The sequence below is a fragment of the Ranitomeya variabilis genome, chromosome 3 (assembly GCF_051348905.1).
Source record: "Ranitomeya variabilis isolate aRanVar5 chromosome 3, aRanVar5.hap1, whole genome shotgun sequence".
NCBI lineage: Eukaryota > Metazoa > Chordata > Amphibia > Anura > Dendrobatidae > Ranitomeya > Ranitomeya variabilis.
Window position 1 is genome coordinate 750,630,956 of NC_135234.1, and position 21,405 is coordinate 750,652,360.

The 21,405-nt window shown below is 47.0% G+C and overlaps 1 protein-coding gene across 1 annotated transcript in view; it reads left to right on the forward strand.

Annotated features, from left to right (window-relative positions):
- Window positions 1-21,405, forward strand: part of RAB38 (RAB38, member RAS oncogene family) — a 50,639-nt gene that overhangs the window by 26,050 nt on the left and 3,184 nt on the right. Inside the window, exon 2 of the mRNA XM_077298572.1 lies at window positions 12,196-12,476. Coding sequence (XP_077154687.1) covers window positions 12,196-12,476 — 281 coding nt within the window. The remainder of the gene's footprint in view (window positions 1-12,195; window positions 12,477-21,405) is intronic.

The following is a 21,405-nucleotide window of genomic DNA, read 5'->3' on the forward strand; positions in this document are numbered from 1 at the left end:
TGACGTTAAATGAGGGGCAGTGAGGGACGTTACACGAGGGGCGGCGAGGCTCCGCACCTTCATATATCATACATGCCTAGAATTAAGAAGATATAGTACTTCATGAAGATGACATTTTCACCAACATGCCCAACTCTTTACCTACAGGCCATACAAAGAATACACTATGTATATCCTAGTGCTCTCATAATAGTGACAGCCATAGTGCCATCATATCAGTGACAACCATAGTGCCATCATATCAGTGACAACCATAGTGCCATCATATCAGTGACAGCCACAGTGCCATCATATCAGTGACAACCATAGTGCCATCATATCAGTGACAGCCACAGTGCCATCATATCAGTGACAGCCACACTGCCATCATATCAGTGACAACCATAGTGCCATCATATCAGTGACAACCATAGTGCCATCATATCAGTGACAGCCACAGTGCCATCATATCAGTGACAGCCACAGTGCCATCATATCAGTGACAGCCACAGTGCCATCATATCAGTGACAGCCATAGTGCCATCATATCAGTGACAACCATAGTGCCATCATATCAGTGACAACCATAGTGCCATCATATCAGTGACAGCCATAGTGCCATCATATCAGTGACAGCCACAGTGCCATCATATCAGTGACAACCATAGTGCCATCATATCAGTGACAGCCATAGTGCCATCATATCAGTGACAGCCATAGTGCCATCATATCAGTGACAGCCATAGTGCCATCATATCAGTGACAGCCACAGTGCCATCATATCAGTGACAGCCATAGTGCCATCATATCAGTGACAGCCATAGTGCCATCATATCAGTGACAACCATAGTGCCATCATATCAGTGACAGCCATAGTGCCATCATATCAGTGACAACCATAGTGCCATCATATCAGTGACAACCATAGTGCCATCATATCAGTGACAGCCACAGTGCCATCATATCAGTGACAGCCACAGTGCCATCATATCAGTGACAACCACACTGCCATCATATCAGTGACAACCATAGTGCCATCATATCAGTGACAACCATAGTGCCATCATATCAGTGGCAGCCATAGTGCCATCATATCAGTGACAGCCACAGTGCCATCATATCAGTGACAGCCACAGTGCCATCATATCAGTGACAGCCACAGTGCCATCATATCAGTGACAGCCACAGTGCCATCATATCAGTGACAGCCACAGTGCCATCATATCAGTGACAGCCATAGTGCCATCATATCAGTGACAACCATAGTGCCATCATATCAGTGACAGCCATAGTGCCATCATATCAGTGACAACCATAGTGCCATCATATCAGTGACAACTATAGTGCCATCATATCAGTGACAGCCACAGTGCCATCATATCAGTGACAGCCACAGTGCCATCATATCAGTGACAACCACACTGCCATCATATCAGTGACAACCATAGTGCCATCATATCAGTGACAACCATAGTGCCATCATATCAGTGACAACCATAGTGCCATCATATCAGTGACAGCCACAGTGCCATCATATCAGTGGCAGCCATAGTGCCATCATATCAGTGACAACCATAGTGCCATCATATCAGTGGCAGCCATAGTGCCATCATATCAGTGACAACCATAGTGCCATCATATCAGTGACAGCAATAGTGCCATCATATCAGTGACAGCCCTAGTGCCATCATATCAGTGACAGCCACAGTGCCATCATATCAGTGACAGCCCTAGTGCCATCATATCAGTGACAGCCACAGTGCCATCATATCAGTGACAACCATAGTGCCATCATATCAGTGACAACCATAGTGCCATCATATCAGTGACAGCCACAGTGCCATCATATCAGTGGCAGCCATAGTGCCATCATATCAGTGACAACCATAGTGCCATCATATCAGTGACAGCCACAGTGCCATCATATCAGTGACAGCCACACTGCCATCATATCAGTGACAACCATAGTGCCATCATATCAGTGACAACCATAGTGCCATCATATCAGTGGCAGCCATAGTGCCATCATATCAGTGACAGCCACAGTGCCATCATATCAGTGACAGCCACAGTTCCATCATATCAGTGACAACCACAGTGCCATCATATCAGTGACAGCCATAGTGCCATCATATCAGTGAAAGCCACAGTGCCATCATATCAGTGACAGCCACAGTGCCATCATATCAGTGACAGCCACAGTGCCATCATATCAGTGACAGCCACAGTGCCATCATATCAGTGACAGCCACAGTGCCATCATATCAGTGACAGCCACAGTGCCATCATATCAGTGACAGCCACAGTGCCATCATATCAGTGACAGCCACAGTGCCATCATATCAGTGACAGCCATAGTGCCATCATATCAGTGACAACCATAGTGCCATCATATCAGTGACAGCCATAGTGCCATCATATCAGTGACAACCATAGTGCCATCATATCAGTGACAGCCACAGTGCCATCATATCAGTGACAGCCACAGTGCCATCATATCAGTGACAACCACACTGCCATCATATCAGTGACAACCATAGTGCCATCATATCAGTGACAACCATAGTGCCATCATATCAGTGGCAGCCATAGTGCCATCATATCAGTGACAGCCACAGTGCCATCATATCAGTGACAGCCACAGTTCCATCATATCAGTGACAACCACAGTGCCATCATATCAGTGATAGCCATAGTGCCATCATATCAGTGACAACCATAGTGCCATCATATCAGTGACAGCCACAGTGCCATCATATCAGTGACAGCCACAGTGCCATCATATCAGTGACAGCCACAGTGCCATCATATCAGTGACAACCACAGTGCCATCATATCAGTGACAGCCACAGTGCCATCATATCAGTGACAGCCACAGTGCCATCATATCAGTGACAGCCACAGTGCCATCATATCAGTGACAGCCACAGTGCCATCATATCAGTGACAACCATAGTGCCATCATATCAGTGACAGCCACAGTGCCATCATATCAGTGACAGCCACAGTGCCATCATATCAGTGACAACCATAGTGCCATCATATCAGTGATAATCATAGTGCCATCATATCAGTGACAACCATAGTGCCATCATATCAGTGACAGCCACAGTGCCATCATATCAGTGACAGCCACAGTGCCATCATATCAGTGACAGCCACAGTGCCATCATATCAGTGACAACCACAGTGCCATCATATCAGTGACAGCCACAGTGCCATCATATCAGTGACAGCCACAGTGCCATCATATCAGTGACAGCCACAGTGCCATCATATCAGTGACAGCCACAGTGCCATCATATCAGTGACAACCATAGTGCCATCATATCAGTGACAGCCACAGTGCCATCATATCAGTGACAGCCACACTGCCATCATATCAGTGACAACCATAGTGCCATCATATCAGTGACAACCATAGTGCCATCATATCAGTGGCAGCCATAGTGCCATCATATCAGTGAAAGCCACAGTGCCATCATATCAGTGACAGCCACAGTGCCATCATATCAGTGACAGCCACAGTGCCATCATATCAGTGACAGCCACAGTGCCATCATATCAGTGACAGCCACAGTGCCATCATATCAGTGACAGCCACAGTGCCATCATATCAGTGACAGCCACAGTGCCATCATATCAGTGACAGCCACAGTGCCATCATATCAGTGACAGCCATAGTGCCATCATATCAGTGACAACCATAGTGCCATCATATCAGTGACAGCCATAGTGCCATCATATCAGTGACAACCATAGTGCCATCATATCAGTGACAGCCACAGTGCCATCATATCAGTGACAGCCACAGTGCCATCATATCAGTGACAACCACACTGCCATCATATCAGTGACAACCATAGTGCCATCATATCAGTGACAACCATAGTGCCATCATATCAGTGGCAGCCATAGTGCCATCATATCAGTGACAGCCACAGTGCCATCATATCAGTGACAGCCACAGTTCCATCATATCAGTGACAACCACAGTGCCATCATATCAGTGATAGCCATAGTGCCATCATATCAGTGACAACCATAGTGCCATCATATCAGTGACAGCCACAGTGCCATCATATCAGTGACAGCCACAGTGCCATCATATCAGTGACAGCCACAGTGCCATCATATCAGTGACAACCACAGTGCCATCATATCAGTGACAGCCACAGTGCCATCATATCAGTGACAGCCACAGTGCCATCATATCAGTGACAGCCACAGTGCCATCATATCAGTGACAGCCACAGTGCCATCATATCAGTGACAACCATAGTGCCATCATATCAGTGACAGCCACAGTGCCATCATATCAGTGACAGCCACAGTGCCATCATATCAGTGACAGCCACAGTGCCATCATATCAGTGACAGCCACAGTGCCATCATATCAATGACAACCATAGTGCCATCATATCAGTGACAGCCCTAGTGCCATCATATCAGTGACAGCCACAGTGCCATCATATCAGTGACAACCATAGTGCCATCATATCAGTGACAACCATAGTGCCATCATATCAGTGACAGCCACAGTGCCATCATATCAGTGACAGCCATAGTGCCATCATATCAGTGACAACCATAGTGCCATCATATCAGTGACCGCCGTAGTGCGGTCATATCAGTGTTAACCACAGTGCCATCATATCAGTGACAGCCATAGTGCCATCATATCAGTGTTAACCACAGTGCCATCTGTGAGGCAGTGTCACATGTAGGTGTCGCTGTGTGTTCCCCCCAGGATGCGGACGGAGCCCTATTAGACCCGCTGGAGTGCCTTGTGGTCACAGCAGGACGCCTGTGAGTCACAGGGCAAACTAAAAGTTAGCGTGGACCTGGTCAAGCTATCTGGCCTGGAATTGTTCAGGAAAAGCCGGTATGGGCTTTTATTTTTTAAACGGACTGCAGGAAGGAAGTGGGGCCTGTCCGTTTCCTCCAGGTCGGGTCTTACAGGTGGCCTAAGTCCACAGATTCTATTTTAAAAATCCCTGCAGTAAAGGGTTTGGGTGTGTCAGTATCAGAGTGGAGTTTGCAGCAAGCAAAGCAGACGGCTCTGCAAAAGCTCAGATCAGTGTGAGAGTAGAGCTCAGCAGAGCAAACTCCTGGCACCCACAGCGTACACAGCGGTGCAGTAGCCCACGGTAAAAGGTCAGAGGAGGACCGGCATATTTAGGAACTGTAATCTGGAGGATGTGGTTCCCGGCTGCGATCCAGAGGATATCGTTTACTATGTAGAGCTGTGAGTTGGACATTTAATGCTGTGAAGTAAACGCATTAAAGAGACTTTTTGTTTGGAACAGTGCTGGGTCACTGCCTCATCACTGTGTAAGTGTGCTACCGCGGCACTACAGGTGGCTGGAGAATGCGGGGCAGTGTGAACTGAGGCATACCCCAAAGCGTGCTGCATATCCATGAAAAAGCCGCCATTGCTAGAGCTCAAGACTGCTGAAAATATGGAGGAGCTTTTGGAACAAGTGGTCCTCCTTCGGCAGCAGCAGGAGCAAGATGTACTGCAGTTCCAGCATAAGCAGCAAGAGGCGTGGCAGCTGCAGTTCCAGCAGCAGCAAGAGGCGCACCAGCAGCAACAATCGGAGCATCAGCAGTGTTTAGAAGAGTCCCCTAAGGTATGGGGCGATCAGAGGGTGTACCAGTGGTCATTTGCAGTGTCTCGTCTTGCCAGGTCTCAGGCGAATGACTTATTGCAGTTGGTGGAGGAATGGCTCCAGCCTGAGACTTTAACCCCGGCACAGATGGTAGAGAGAGGTGGTCGACCAGCTGGTGAGAGCTCTGCCGGCCGCCATGCATTGTCATGTGGGTCAAGGGGACCTGGGCACTCTGGACCAGCTGGTAAAATGGATTGAGTGGTATACAGCCACTCAGGACGTCGGCTCCACGTCGGCTGACATCGCTGACTCGCCAGCCAAGGAGCAGGAGAAGGGTCCACAAACCATTGTTAGGGCTAACAAGGACCGAGCCCGTGATGATGGGGTAACCCGAAGTGAGGGTGACAGGGGTCTCGTTTCCCCTAGAGCAGTTCCAAGGTGTAATCGTGTTGCAGTAATTAAGTGTTGGCAGTGCCGAGGGCCCGGACATGTGGCAGTCAACTGTCCCCTGATATCTGAACCCATGAACTGCAGGTATGCTCGACGGGTGTCTATGTATGCCCAGCCTGTCTGCACTGCCACTATTTTCTCTGCTGACAGCGAACCCCAGCGGTGCCAGGTACGCGTGAACGGGCCCCAAACAGAGGTTCTCCTGGACTTGGGGAGTGTAGTGACTTTGGTCCGTGCGTCCCTTGTTGCCAGGGACAACCCCAGAGGATGAAAAATGGAGGTGATGGGTGTCCATGGTGAAATTTGGGAGTACCAGACCACGGATGTAAATTTTTCCACACCGTGTGGGGACATTAAACATGTGGTGGGAGTGGTGAAGTCGCTCCCATGTGGGACTATGTTGGGTAGAGACTTGCCCCTGTTCTGGTCCCTGTGGGAGACCAGGGTCAACCCTCCCAAGGTGAATGGTGTTCCGGGCGCAGAAACCGAAGATCCCGAGTTAGGGATACCTGCCATAGGGGTCGCCAACCTAGGGAGATAGTGTAACCCCGATAGGTTCTCCCTAGAGGTTGTGGCAGGAGAGGTTGAGGAGACCCCACCAAACACTGAGCTGGAAATGTCCCCTGATAAGTTCAGGACAGTTCAGTTGCAGGGTCCAACGCAAAGACGTGCATGTAAAAAGGGAGTCCGGAGGAACCGGGAATGTGTGGTCATGAAGTCAACTAGGGTCGTACTCACGAGGAACCCTCTGGCACCGCCCAAAGATGTGGCCAAGGGTCAGGGAAAAATAGATAGAGCTCTCACTAATCAGCAGCGATGGGAGGCTCGGGTTTGGGTGCAACGTGGTATGGAGGGGTGCCCGGAGTTGCTGGGATGGACTTTGGTGATCCAGCATGACATAGACACCAAGGCACGAGAAGAGTGAAACGGTACCAAACACCCGAAGGCAGGTACTTAGGTTACGGGATGAGCTGCGGGGTTAGTAAACCCCAAATAAGCAGTGACAGGGCCACTCGAAACTAGTACAAATCGACTGTCAGTCATGAAGGGGGCTGTTGTGAATTCCGTTCTTGGGCTCCATCCTGTGGTTATGAATGGTATTTTTGGGAGTTCTGCTCTTGGGCTCCCTCTGGTGGTTTCGAGTGGAACTTAGCAGCTGCATTTGCGGCGCCCCCACTGCCGCAGGGCCGAGGGGTACCCGGTACCGGGCCTCTGAGTCTCTGCTCTGGGGTTGTCACGGTGGCTAGACCCGGTCCGTGACCCTGCTGAGGGGCGTCCAATGAAAAGTGTAAATGGTGGTGAGGTTGTGGTGCAGCGTAGGTCGCAGTAAATAACAAGGACACCAGGTTGCAGTCTCTTTTCCTCTTTACTGAAGGTTCCAGGATCCTCAGTCCGGAATACGGTTAACCGAGCTGCGCAAGTCCGGCCGGTCCGATGGCACCTCCAGAGTTCCCTTTGCAGGTGGAAATCTGTGCCTACCTTCTAGCGCTTGTGTTGTGGTCCTCCCCTGCTGTGCTTACGGGATAGTCCCCACAACTGTTGTGTCTGTTTCTCGTGTTCCCTCACAACTCGATTATGATGTTCTTCTTCGTCCCCCAGATGCTATGGCTAGGACGCACCCGTATGACGGGTAGGCTCGGAGTTCTTCCGGGACCCTAGAGTCGCCCCTCTCCAAATGTTGCCCCCTATGTCTTCTTAGGTGATTTGGGTGAGACAGCCCGCCTATAACTGACTGTCCTGCCGTAGGTTTGAAGTATTGCTTGGAGCCTAATACTTCCTCGGCGTTCCGGCCACCGGCTACGCGCCTCAGTAGGATGTTGCCTCATCTTACAGCACGACTCCTACTGGTGATTCTCCTTGTTGCGTTGATCTCGTTTCTCACTCAGCACAATAAACCTCGCTTCTTGTCCTTTCTTGGGGTACCACCGCAATGTCGTGCAGGCGCGGTCCCGTAACGTTCTATCTGTTCGCTAGGCCTCTGTCAGGATCCCACCCCTGACAGGGACCCCCCTGAGTCTCTCCCCGCAACACCCTCTGCCACAGGATGTTGCCTGTTCGATTCCCAGTCAGCTTCTCTCTAACTTCCTATCCAACCCCCAGTTTTACCAGACTGTGAGGAGTGGCCTAATACATAGCGCCCTTAGCTCCCCCTGGAGGCCAGACTGTGAAATGTATTGGTGTCTGTGATACCTGGTCAGGTGAACTCCTTCAGTGCCATCAGACGTACCATAGCCCCCCTTAGCGGCGGAGCAACAGTACTGCAACGACCAGGACTCTGGGGCGCTGCACATTCAGTAATCGGTTCCCTGGTCTTGTTATTTAACTGGGCTCTAGTCTGTAGTCAATGCCAGCTGTCAATGTTTTTCCTGTGGATTCAGTCCTCTCCTGGAAGTACTCTGTTGGCCAGTCCATTTCAGCTTAAAGGGAACCTGTCACCACGTTTTTGGAAGATGGGATAAAAATAGCGTTAAATAGGGGCAGAGGTGGGCGTTACATTAGTGTGTGTGTTATGCGTTTATTACCCACCTAAGTTGCCGAAATAACTTTGCAAAGTCTCCGTTTTCGCCTGTCAATCAGGCTGGTCAGGTCGCATGGGCGTTGTCTTCCCCCAGATTTGGCGTAGTTTTCCGTTGGTGGCGTAGTGGTGTGCGCATGCCCAAAGTCCGGAATCCTCTTCCAGGGGATTTAAAATAGCGCGGTGTTCGTTATTGCATTGGTGATCGGTGGGCGCGGCCATCTTCCTTTGGCCGCGCGTGCGCAGAAGCGGCGCTCTGCTGGCCGCGGCTTCAGGAAAATGGCCGCCGCGATATCCATCTGCGCACGCGCGGCATCCCGCGGCCATTTTCCTGAAGCCGCGGCCAGCAGAGCGCCGCTTCTGCGCACGCGCGGCCAAAGGAAGATGGCCGCGCCCACCGATCACCAATGCAATAACGAACACCGCGCTATTTTAAATCCCCTGGAAGAGGATTCCGGACTTTGGGCATGCGCACACCACTACGCCACCAACGGAAAACTACGCCAAATCTGGGGGAAGACACCACGCCCATGTGACCTGACCAGCCTGATTGACAGGCGAAAACGGAGACTTTGCAAAGTTATTTCGGCAACTTAGGTGGGTAATAAACGCATAACACACACACTAATGTAACGCCCACCTCTGCCCCTATTTAACGCTATTTTTATCCCATCTTCCAAAAACGTGGTGACAGGTTCCCTTTAAGATAAGTTCTGCTAGTTCTTGGGTGTGTCCCTGCTGTTGACCTTCTGTTCAGGTTTAAGTTATGTCTCTTTTTGTCCAGCTTGTCATTATGAATTATTCAGGCTAGTTGGAAGCTCTGGGGTAGCAGATTTGCCCCTCCACACCGTGAGTCGGTGTGGAGGTTATTTTTTGTAAACTCTGCGTGGACTTTTTAGTTTTTATACTGACCGCACAGTAGCCTTTTCTATCTCTGTCTATTTAGATAGTAATGGCCTCCTTTGCTAAAATCCTAAAATCTAGTTTCATTTCTGAGTTTGTCATTTCCCTCTCCACTCACCGTCAATATTTGTGGGGGGCTATCTTTCCTTTGGGGGTTTCTCTGAGGCGAGATAGTTTTCCGTTTCCATCTTCAGGGGTAGTTAGTTCTTAGGCTGTGAAGAGGCGTCTAGGCAGAGATAAGAACGCTCCATGGCTATTTCTAGTGTTTGTGTTAGGATTAGGGATTGCGGTCAGTAAAGCTACCACCTCCTCAGAGCTTGTACATTATTTGTTTTACCCACTAGGTCATTTCAGTGCTGCTCCGTAATCACCAGGTCATCATAGTGATTACTGTCGGTGGAGCTGCCACCTCCTCTGAGCTTGTCCGTGATTGGTTTTTTCCACCAGGTCATCTCAGTACTGCTCCGTAACCACCAGGTCATAACAGGGGGCGTGTCGTCTGCAATGGAGAATGGGGAGGTGGTTGGTTGGGTTATAAGGTATGAAGGAGAAATGCAAAGGGGAGGGAGGTTTGCGTCAACCGATGGTTCCGGTCCCTATTTTGGTTTTTCAGTTCAGTGTCGGACGAGTGTGTCATAGTGATATACGGATGCCCTGTCACGCGTCCCTGTGGGATGCAAAGTGTTCAACCCCACAGGTTTGAACAGAGGGGGGGAATATGTGAGGCAGTGACCGGTATCACATGCTTGAGTCGCTGTGTGTTCCCCCCAGGATGCGGGCGGAGTCCTATTAGACTTGGTGGAGTGCCTTGTGGTCACAGCAGGACGCCTGTGAGTCACAGGGCAAAATAAAAGTAAGTGTGGAACTGGTCAAACTATCTGGCTTGGGATTGTTCAGGAGAAGCCGGTATGGGATTTTATTTTTTAAACTGACTACAGGAAGGAAGAGATCCCCTTGATAAAGCTGGCAGACTAAATAGCGATACATGCGTTGGGGCGCTCTTGGATGCGATCTTAGGCCACCTCCCCATCTACTCTTGGTAAGTGCGGCTCCAGTTGCAGATTTTGCACATGTAGACCACTTGGTCTTGATACAGATAGATTACATTTTGGAGCCGGTTCTTCCTTTGTACTTGCAAGATATGTATAATGCACTTGTGGGGTAGAGGTGTTGCCATTGATCTAGTACATCACCCGATTTTAGTCTTATTTTGTGTGTAATATATTTTGACTTGGTTTTGTAATAAAATTTACTACTTTTATCCCTAAAATACTCCTGCCTCCTCCGATTTTTCAAGGAAGGAAGTGGGGCAGGTCCGATTCCTCCAGGCCGAGTCTTACAGGTGGCCTAAGGCTACAGATTGTAGTTTAAAGGGAATCTGTCAACTAATTTTTTATATAAGCTGCGACCACCGCCATCAGGGGCTTATCTACAGCATTATGTAATGCTGTAGATAAGCCCCGATGTAAACTGAAAGATAAGAAAAACAATTTAGATTATACTCACCTGTGGGGGCAGTCCGGTCTGATGGGCGTTACAGTTCAGGTCTGGAACCTCCCATCTTCATGTGATGACGTCCTCTTCCTTGCTTCCTGTTGCGGCTCCTGCGCAGGCGTACTTTATCTGCCCTGTTGAGGGCTGAGGAAAGTTCTGTAGTGCGCAGGCGCCAGGAAAGGTCAGAGAGGCCCGGCACCTGCGCACTGCAGTACTTTATGCTGCCCTCAACAGGACAGACAAAGTGCGCCTGCGCAGGAGCCACGACAGGAAGCAAGGAAGATGACGTCATCGCATGAAGATGGGAGGCGCTGGACCCAGACCGTGACGCCCATCGGACCGGACCGCAGCGGGACCGCCCCTGGTTGAGTATAATCTACCTTGTTTTTCTTATATTTCAGGTTACATCAGGGGGCTTATCTACAGCATTACAGAATGCTGTAGCTAAGCCCCTGATGGCAGTGGCCACAAAATGGGGTGACAGATTCCCTTTAAAAATCCCTGAGTAAAGCGTTTGGGTGTGTCAGTATCAGAGTGGAGTTTGCAGCGGTACAGTCGCCCACATCAACTGATCAGAGGGGGAACGGCATATTTAGGGACTGTAATCTGGAGGATATGGTTCCCCACTGCAAACCAGAGGATATCATTTATTATGTAGAGCTGTGAGTTGGACATTTAATGCTGTGAAGTAAACGTATTAAAGAGACTTTTTGTTTGGAACTGTGCTGGGTCACTGCCTCATCACTGCGTAAGTGTGCTACCGCGGCACTACACATCATATCAGTGACAGCCACAGTGCCTTCATATTAGTGACAGCCACAGTGCCATCATACCAGTGATAACCACAGTGCCATCATATCAGTGACAGGCACAGTGCCATCATATCAGTGACAGCCTTAGATGATGACAACAGTGACTCTAGAGCTCTTCTACACTGAGTATTTGAGTTCTCCGGAATTCACCTCCTGCCTTCTGTGATATCCCAGGATCATGGGGGTTTCTCTCTTCTTTTGTGTCTCCATCCCCAATGCTGTATACTGCATCCCTGCCCCGTGATCCTACAGTCTGATGCATTCTTCCTACACTGACAAATTGTAGCAAACTATCAGGAGTGAGCAGAGGTTTAAATTGCTGATGTATTTGGCTGCAATTGTAACAAGAGTTAAAGTGTTAACAGCAGCACAGAGGATGTCAGTAAGGTATTATCCCGCTTTCGTATTTAACATCAGCTTTCATCCCCAGGCCAAGAGCGATTTGGGAACATGACCAGGGTCTACTACAGAGAAGCCGTAGGGGCGTTTATCGTCTTCGATGTTACGAGGCCGGCGACCTTTGAGGCTGTAACAAAGTGGAAAGAGGATTTAGACTCAAAATTGACTCTCTCTAATGGCTTGCCAGTTTCTGCGGTTCTGCTAGCCAACAAGTGTGACCAGGGCAAAGATGGCTTTAAAAACAACTGCAGCAAAATGGACCAGTTCTGCAAGGAGCACGGCTTTGTCGGATGGTTCGAAACTTCAGCAAAGGTACGTGCCTTCGATAAGGGGCTTCATAAAATTACAGGAGGCAACAGCTGCGTCCATCGTCTAAGTCGTTGTATCATTCCGTGCACCAAACAGAATTTGCAGAATTGACCACTTTCCATAGCTGTTTTAATTTGGGGGCTGGTCTGCTAGTGGGGGTGGTCCTCTCCTAGAAGAGCCCCATATACATGGGTTATAAGCAAAGGCCAGGCTGGCCATTCAGAGGTTCCCACAAACCCTTGATCAATTAGAGCAAAAGTTAAAGTTTAAGGAGGTTTTCCAGTGCCAAAATAAAACCCTGTAGTGCTGCTTTAAATAACCGCCTAATGACCCCTGGTGTATTTGTTTTGGAAGGTCCTTAACCAAAGTGGTGTAACTAGAGTCCCATGGGCCCAAGTGAAAAATTTGAATCTGAGCCCCCACCTCCATGTTGGTCAGATGTAAGGGTCTTTGTAACGTTCTAGATCCTATATCTGTCCTGGGCCCTTTCATGTAATAATGCCCCTCATCCTGGGCCTCTTTATGTAACAAAGTCCCACATCCGGGTGTAATGTCACCCATTCTGGACCCCTTCCTGGTATAATGCCCCCCCATCCCGGGCCCCTTTATGTAACAAAGTCCCCCATCCTGGTATAATGTCACCCAACCTGGGCACCATTCTTATATAACAACCCCCATCCTGGACCCCATTTTTGCAAAATGACCCCCATCCTAGACCCCTTTCCTGGTTTAATGATCCCCATCCTGTTCTGAACCTCTTTTTGGTATAACGAACCCCATCCTGGGCCCCTTTCCTGGTAGAATGCCAGGATTGCATACTGGTATAATGACTCCCATCCTGAGCCACTGATAATGACCCCAATCGTAGACCCCCATTCTGGTATAATGACCCCAATTCTGGACCCCATTCTTATATAATGACCCCTATCTGGGTTTCTTCCTTGTATAATGATCCCCCTTCCAGAATTCCATACTGGTATAAAGACCGCCATCCTGGACCCAATTCTGGTACAATAACACCCATTCTGGACCCCTTTCTCATATAATAACCCCATCCTTGACCCCAGACTTGTAAAATGACCTCCATCCTGGGCCCCTTTATGTTATAATGATGGGCCCATTCATTGAATAATGACCCCCATGCTGGATCCCATCATCCTCCTGGATCCCATCATAATGACAACCCAAAACATCCAAGGTCATTATGATTTAACAAGAGAAAACACAGTAGTTTGACAATCAATGGCTTCACCCAACCACTAACCATGAGTGGAGAAAAAGATTTGGTGTTGTCATTCATATTCTCTGAAAAAAGGCCAAGAAATCAAAAATTCTGCCGGGGTATGTAAACTTTTGAGCACAACTGTAGATCAGGAGAAAGAACTGTCAGTTATAACATGTCTCACACTGGTAACTCCCCTTTTCATTTAAAATAAGCTCTGGAGGAGGAGTCTCAGAGAGATCTATGTCCGGCCCATAGATCTTAACAGCTCATTTACATATTATTACATATTAAGAAACACTTGAATTTCTCTGGAATAAGACATCGGATCACAGATATTAAGGTATCGTTTTATTCAGCTTTTTATGACCTTCATACCGATATAGACGGCTTAGGAGGGTTGATCCTACTGACAGATTCCCTTTAAGACAAGCATTGCTATTTTCCCTAGAAATGACAACAATGAACACAGGTTCACTTACTTTTTCTCCATGTTCTTTGGATTTTGACTCAATAGAAGACAAGAACCATACAACAGTAGTTTAGTTCGATTGTTTGTTCATAGTTTAGTAATCAATGCAAAAATATAGGTCATTCCCAGGGGTTCACTTACTTTTTCTTGCAACTATAGATATAATAATTTAAAAAAAAAATAAAAAATTAAGTAAACTATGACAAATATGGATCCGTCCTGAATTTTTGAGCTTTTATTTTATCCGTCGTACTGATTTCTGATGAGCAGAAACTTTTTCACCCTCTTACCCTGACCCCTTTCACTGCATCCAAAATTGCTTTGTCCCAAATTTTCCGCCCAATTTACTATTTTAGTTACCATGGTTGAATTAATTTAGTATTAACAAAGTTCCAAACATATTTTTAGGCATCAATTAGTTCAGCGCCAGTAACTGGAATAGTCAATTACCAGCTCCGCTCAGAATCGGGGAGGAGGGCTCCGTGTTAAAGGTTCTGCTTATAGATCATGCACAACAAAAACATAAAATTAGCACAAATGTCTCCTTGTCAGATGGATCTTGAGCATCGAACGATTCTCCATGGGGTGTATAATACACTTTTTCATACGCTGGAGAGCGTGCTGATTTTATGCTTTTGCTCCTATACACATTGCTTAGATCACGAGACTAAAAAATGAATAAAGTTCATAAAAAAACTTAAAAAGATGAAACACTTTAAACAATATCAACGAGGGATTAATTAAGCAAATTGACAAAAAAATTGACATCTGTCAAATTTGCATTTTCGAGGCTTTACCTGCCTACCTACGAGACAAAACAAATGTATTTTTTATAAATGTTTTCTCCTAAGTAGACATATAAAATAAAAAATATAAAATATTTTTTAATGTAGCATTTCTATAGTGCACATGATGGCTGATTTAATCAGCTATCATGTGCCTTTAACAGCCATCGGTGGATCAGAGATCCACCTTCGGCTGTTAACCAGTTAAATCTCGCTGCTTATCTCTGATAACGGGATATAACATCATTCCAGCACCCCGTCACATGATCGTGGGGCACCGATGGGTTATCATGACAGCTGTGGCTCTGCAGAAGACCCCCGTGGCTGTCATTATGATACTCCTGTGAACGCTGGCTTGTGGCCGGCGTTCATAAGGGATCGGGATTTCTGCTATATATAATAGTGCTGAAGCCCTGCTATGTGTAGCACAGGCGATGGGACAATCGCAGCTTCAAGTCCCCTAAGGGGACTATTAAAAGCAGTAAAAAGTGAAGAAAAAAAGTTTTAAAAAATATGGAAAAAACAAAACAAAAAAACAATCACATTTTGCCCCATTGAAAATAAAAGATAAAAAATTACACATTTGGTATTGCTGCATTCAGAAATGTCCCATCTATCAAAATATAAAGTAATTTAATCCGATCAGTAAACTGAGTAACGAGAAAAAGATCAAATGCCAAAATTACGATATTTTGGTCACCACTATATTGCAATAAAATGCAATAACAGGCGATCAAAAGATCATATCTACACCAAAATGGGATCAATAAAAACATCAGCTGGAGGCGCAAAACATAAGCCCTCACCCAGCCCCAGATACTGAAAAGTGGAGACACTATGGGTCTCGGAAAATGGCAACAAGGGCAAACTTTATTATCATACAAATTTCAGATTTTTTTTTTTCACCGCTTAAATAAAAAAATAAATTCTCCACGTTTGGTATCTGCAAACTCAAACTGACCTGGAGAATCATAACGACGGGTCAGTTTTATTATATAGTGAACATGATAAATAAATGTAAAAAAAAAAACAATTGTGGAATTGCACTTTTTTTGCAATTTCACCCCATTTGGAATTTTTTTCCCCATTTTCCAATACACCATATGATAAAATAAATGGTGTCATTCAAAAGTACAACTCGTCCCACAAAAATCAAGTACTTTTGCTCTGTCGACGGCCTTGTCTGTCGACATCACGCTGATTGACCTTCCACTCCCCGCTGTTAGGCAGCGGGGAGCCAACTATCAATCAGCACATAGAATCGGCAGTCAAGCCTAGTCGACAGAGGAGAACAGAAGAGAAGCCGCTGCTCTTTCGACGTTACGTCAGCGTAAGCCGCAGAATTGTCGGAAGGAGCGGTCTGTTACTAGTCTGTGCAGGCAAAGGTCGGCACCGAGCACAACAGGCAGGTAGTTAGGCTTATGGGTGTCTGTTTCCTGTAGGTGCACACACCCGAAAATCATACACAACAGCACACACGTTCACTCTGCCGGCACCATTATAGTCTTTGGCCCCATCGGTGCATAAGTCCGAATCCTTTTTTGTGGGGAGTTAGGAAACAAGCTCTGGCGCGACCAATGAACAGGTGCCAAAACACAGTGTGAAAGCACTCTTCTCCTCACGGGAGAGATTTGTCAACAATCTTTTTTTTTTTTAAAGAGTAGGTATGCAAGTAGCCTCTTCAGAGAGGAAGAGGACAGGTACTCCAGTGCCACCTAATAAAAGTAGCAATCTTAAAAGTCAACATTGACCCCTTAAAGATCCTTCTCACTTGTCTTAGGATAAGAAGCCAAACTAGAAACTCCATGTGCAGACACGTGTTCCTGATCAGGTTGGCTGGGTGAGAGTTCTCTGACGGGGGGGGTGTAAGGGACAAAGTTTCTTCTTGCAGTGAGTGTCAAGTCGATGTAAGGAGACATAAAAGTCAAGCAATGCTCCTCTATATGACTCTTCACTCCGGGAGCGCAAGTATGTGATTGCCTCATTACGACTAGACGTGTCCGGTCTCGCTCAAGTCGTGCACATCTAGTTGGCATGTGACCAGATGTATGCAAAGCCCATACTTATGGTCACACTCCCGCCAGCACAGGAGAATCCTGACAGCATGCACTGTGCGCTTTGAGGTTTCACAAGTCTGCAGTCCCTTAGAGTGACTACATGTGCTATACAATAACGCCCCCTCTTACATTCCAGCATTGGACTAGTATTAGCGTCCTTTATTCGCAGCCTCTCGTCCGTGGAGCCGGTTGTCATGTTTCTGCTCGCAGTAGTCTACCAATAAATAGGCCCAGCGTTTATGAAGCTCGGGGCTATTGATTTCACATTCAGCCGCTCTGATTACAATGTACTGTAAATTTAGCCATGAATTACAGCAGTTATTTACCAGCGAGCGGGATTCATGAGAAGAAAGAGCCGGAAAACAATGGTTGCTATAAAAATCCTCGCTATTGTTCCATGTAACGAGGTGACGGAAGTATTTCTGGTTCAACAGATGGCACAGAACTCCCAAAGGTGTAAGTTTAAAGCCCAAGAATGAGCCAAAAGCTGTCACATCGAGGCTCGATTTTCATAAATCTCGACCCTTTTCAGCTCAGATGAAGGGATTGTCCTAGCAAAATGGAATAATTACCATGTGATCTAATTCCCCTCATTATTACAGCCCCAATTCATCGTTTATATATTTTTTAAAGTCACTTTCCTATTTAGCTTATTTGTTATTAGTTTCCATTTTTGGTGCCAAATTCATCAAAATGGCGCCCTCGATTCATCAATTTGTAAAAAGTCGTAAATTAACTTTTTTTTTCCTGCTTTAAAGTCACACTTCAACACCAAAAAGTTGCACAATTTGCGCCAAAAATTTGGCATACTCAAAAATACACCAGTGAGGGGGACTGGAGTGGAGTAAGAAATTTTACAACATTTTTAAAAATAAAAAAATCATAATGTTTCCCCTATTATGGTGTTCATTCTGCTACTTTTCACATTCGATGACCCCAATACTTATAATTTAGCTGTTCTCTCTGCCCAATAGGAAAGGAGAGATTACTGCTTAGGGCTGGACCCTCCCCTGAGGAGCCTGATAATCAGGGGCATGACAATAATGGATGCAGGGGTTGTGTTGCCCCCGAGCTATGTAGTCTAAAATAAAACTAAAGACCAATGATATTTGTGGGCCGTGCTGAATAGTTTACAGTGGCATAAATCAGCTTCACGATATGTCACTGGCCGTAGCAGATACCCGAGTATCCTCTGGTACACTAAATACACATTTGGCAGTAGGTTAAAATCTCCTACTGTTTTGTCTATACAGCTCCTAGGCAGATCAAAGTGTCTCCATGGTTACAGACTACAAACAGACCCTTAGTAGGCTGATACTGTAGTCATGTGATCCTCCCTCCTCTTCTACTGCCTGTAGGTTAACAAGAAATGCCTGTGGAGCGCCCCCAGATGCAGGGCCGCGGGGTACTCGGTACCGGGCCTCTCGGTCTCGGTCTTGGGGTTGTCACGGTGGCCTGACCCGGTCCGTCATCCTGCTAAGGGGCGTCCAATTAAAGGTGGTGGTGTGTGGTGCGATGAATAACGAGGACACAGGCTTGCAGTATCTTTACCTCTTTACTGAAGGCTTCGGCATCCACAATCCAGAGCACTGCTAACAGGGCTGGCTGAGACCGGCCGGTCCAAAGGCACATCCAGAGTTCCCTTTGCAGGTGGAAATCTGTGCCTACCTACTAGCGCCTGGGTGTTGTAGTACTTCCCTGCTGAGCACCACGGGATAGTCCTCACAACTGTCGTGTATGTTTCTGTTCTTTATCTCCGTCCCCCAGATGATATGGATAGGACGCACCCGTATGACGGGGTAGGCCTGGAGTTATTTCATAGGGACCCTAGAGTCGCCCCTCTCCCACAATTGCCTCCGTTGTCTTCATTAGGTGAATTAGGTGAGACAGCCAACCTATAATTAACTGCCCTGCCATTGGTTTGAAGTAATGCGTAGAGCCTATTACTTCCTCGGCGTTCCGGCCACCGGCTACGCGCCTCAGTAGGATGTTGCCGATCTCGGGGCACGACTCCTACTGGTTCTATCGCCTTTGTGCTGTGATCTCGATTCTCACTTCTCCACAATATGCTTTGCTTCGTGTCCTTTCTTAAGATGCCACCGCAATGAAGTGCAGGTGCGGCTCCGTAACGATCTGTCCTTTTCGCTAGGCCTCTGCCAAGATCCCACCCCTGACAGGGACCCCCCTGGATCTTCCCAAGTAACGCTCTCCTCTCACTAGATGTTACCTGGGCAAAACCCAGTCAGCTTCTCTCTAACTTTCTATCCAGCCCCCAGTTTTACCCAAGTGTGAGGAGTGGCCTAATACATAGAACCCTTTTCTCCCCATGGAGGCCGGAGTGTGAAGTGTAATGTGTGACTGTGATACCTGGTCAGGTGAACTCCTTTAGTGCAATCAGACGTAACATCACTCCCCTTAGTGGCGGAGCGACGTTACTGCAACGACCTGGTCTCTGGGGCGCTGCACCTGCACAGGAAATGCAATGTTGTGATGCATTGTGGGAGATATAAACTGTATATAACGTATACAGTGTAATATCGACAGGAGCCGCATCTCCTACAATGCAACAAAGCAAAATGCAGCCCATCGATTCGAATAGATTTCCAGAAACATCTCGTATAATTCTGAATGCAGCTTTAGATGTGACTAGAGCAGAAGATACATGAGATGTAGATGATTGCAGAAGACAGGAGGCCACATCGGCTCATGCCGAACACCTGCACCAGATCAGGGACCTCGCACCGGGAACATAGACATCCCCACGCTAATCTCTGAGGTCTACCTAAACCCTTGTGATATTTCGGGAGCCAGAACTATTTTCAGCTGCGCATTCCTAATCTCCCGTTAGCCATGTAACACGTTGTGAAGCACCGGCTTCTGATTGGCTCGTTGCATTAATTCGATTTTCACAGAGCTCTGAAAGTGATATGTTATAGAGCTGTGGAATCTGGGAACTCGGCCTCAGAGTGCCTCCTGTGATGTTCATGGAGCCCAGGACATTGGCTATATTCAGTTGAATTTATCTTGCATCATGTATTATGGTTAGATGCAGTCCTATATAAAGCCATAGATGATGTAATAAATTTGCATGCAAACCTACAGGACAGACCAAAAGTTTGGACACACCTTCTCATTTAAAGATTTTTCTGTATTTTCATGACTATGAAAATTGTACATTCACACTGAAGGCATCAAAACTATGAATTAACATATGTGGAATTATATACTTAACAAACAAGTGTGAAACAACTGAAAATATGTCTTATATTCTAGGTTCTTCAAAGTAGCCACCTTTTGCTTTGATGACTGCTTTGCACCCTCTTGGCATTCTCTTGATGAGCTTCAAGATACAGTCACCGGGAATGGTCTTCCAACAATCTTGAAGGAGTTCCCAGAGATGCTTGACACTTTTTGGCCCATTTGCTTTCACTCTGCGGTCCAGCTCACCCATCTCGATTGGGTTCAGGTCTGGTTACTGTGGAGGCCAGGTCATCTGGCGTAGCACCCCATCACTCTCCTTCTTGGTCAAATAGCCCTTACACAGCCTGGAGGTGTGTTTGGGGTCATTGTCCTGTTGAAAAATAAATGATGGTCCAACTAAACGCAAACCGGATGGAATAGCATGCCGCTGCAAGATGCTGTGGTAGCCATGCTGGTTCAGTATACCTTCAATTTTGATTAAATCCCCAACAGTGTCACCAGCAAAGCACCCCCACACCATCACACCTCCTCCTCCATGCTTCACGGTGGGAACCAGGCATGTAGAGTCCATCCTTTCACCTTTTCTGCGTCGCACAAAGACTCGGTGGTTGGAACCAAAGATCTCAAATTTGGACTCCTCAGAGCAAAGCACAGATTTCCACTGGTCTAATGTCCATTCCTTGTGTTCTTTAGCCCAAACAAGTCTCTTCTGCTTGTTGCCTGTCCTTAGCAGTGGTTTCCTAGCAGCTATTTTACCATGAAGGCCTGCTGCACAAAGTTTCCTCTTAACAGTTGTTGTAGAGATGTGTCTGCTGCTAGAACTCTGTGTGGCATTGACCTGGTCTCTAATCTGAGCTGCTGTTAACCTGCAATTTTTGAGGCTGGTGACTCGGATAAACTTATCCTCAGAAGCAGAGGTGACTCTTGGTCTTCCTTTCCTGGGGCAGTCCTCATGTGAGCCAGTTTCTTTGTAGCTCTTGATGGTTTTTGCAACTACACTTGAGGACACTTTCAAAGTTTTCCCAATTTTTCGGACTGACTGACCTTCATTTCTTAAAGTAATGATGGCCACTCGTTTTTCTTTACTTAGCTGCTTTTTTCTTGCCATAATACAAATTCTAACAGTCTATTCAGTAGGACTATCAGCTGTGTATCCACCAGACTTCTGCACAACACAACTGATGGTCCCAACCCC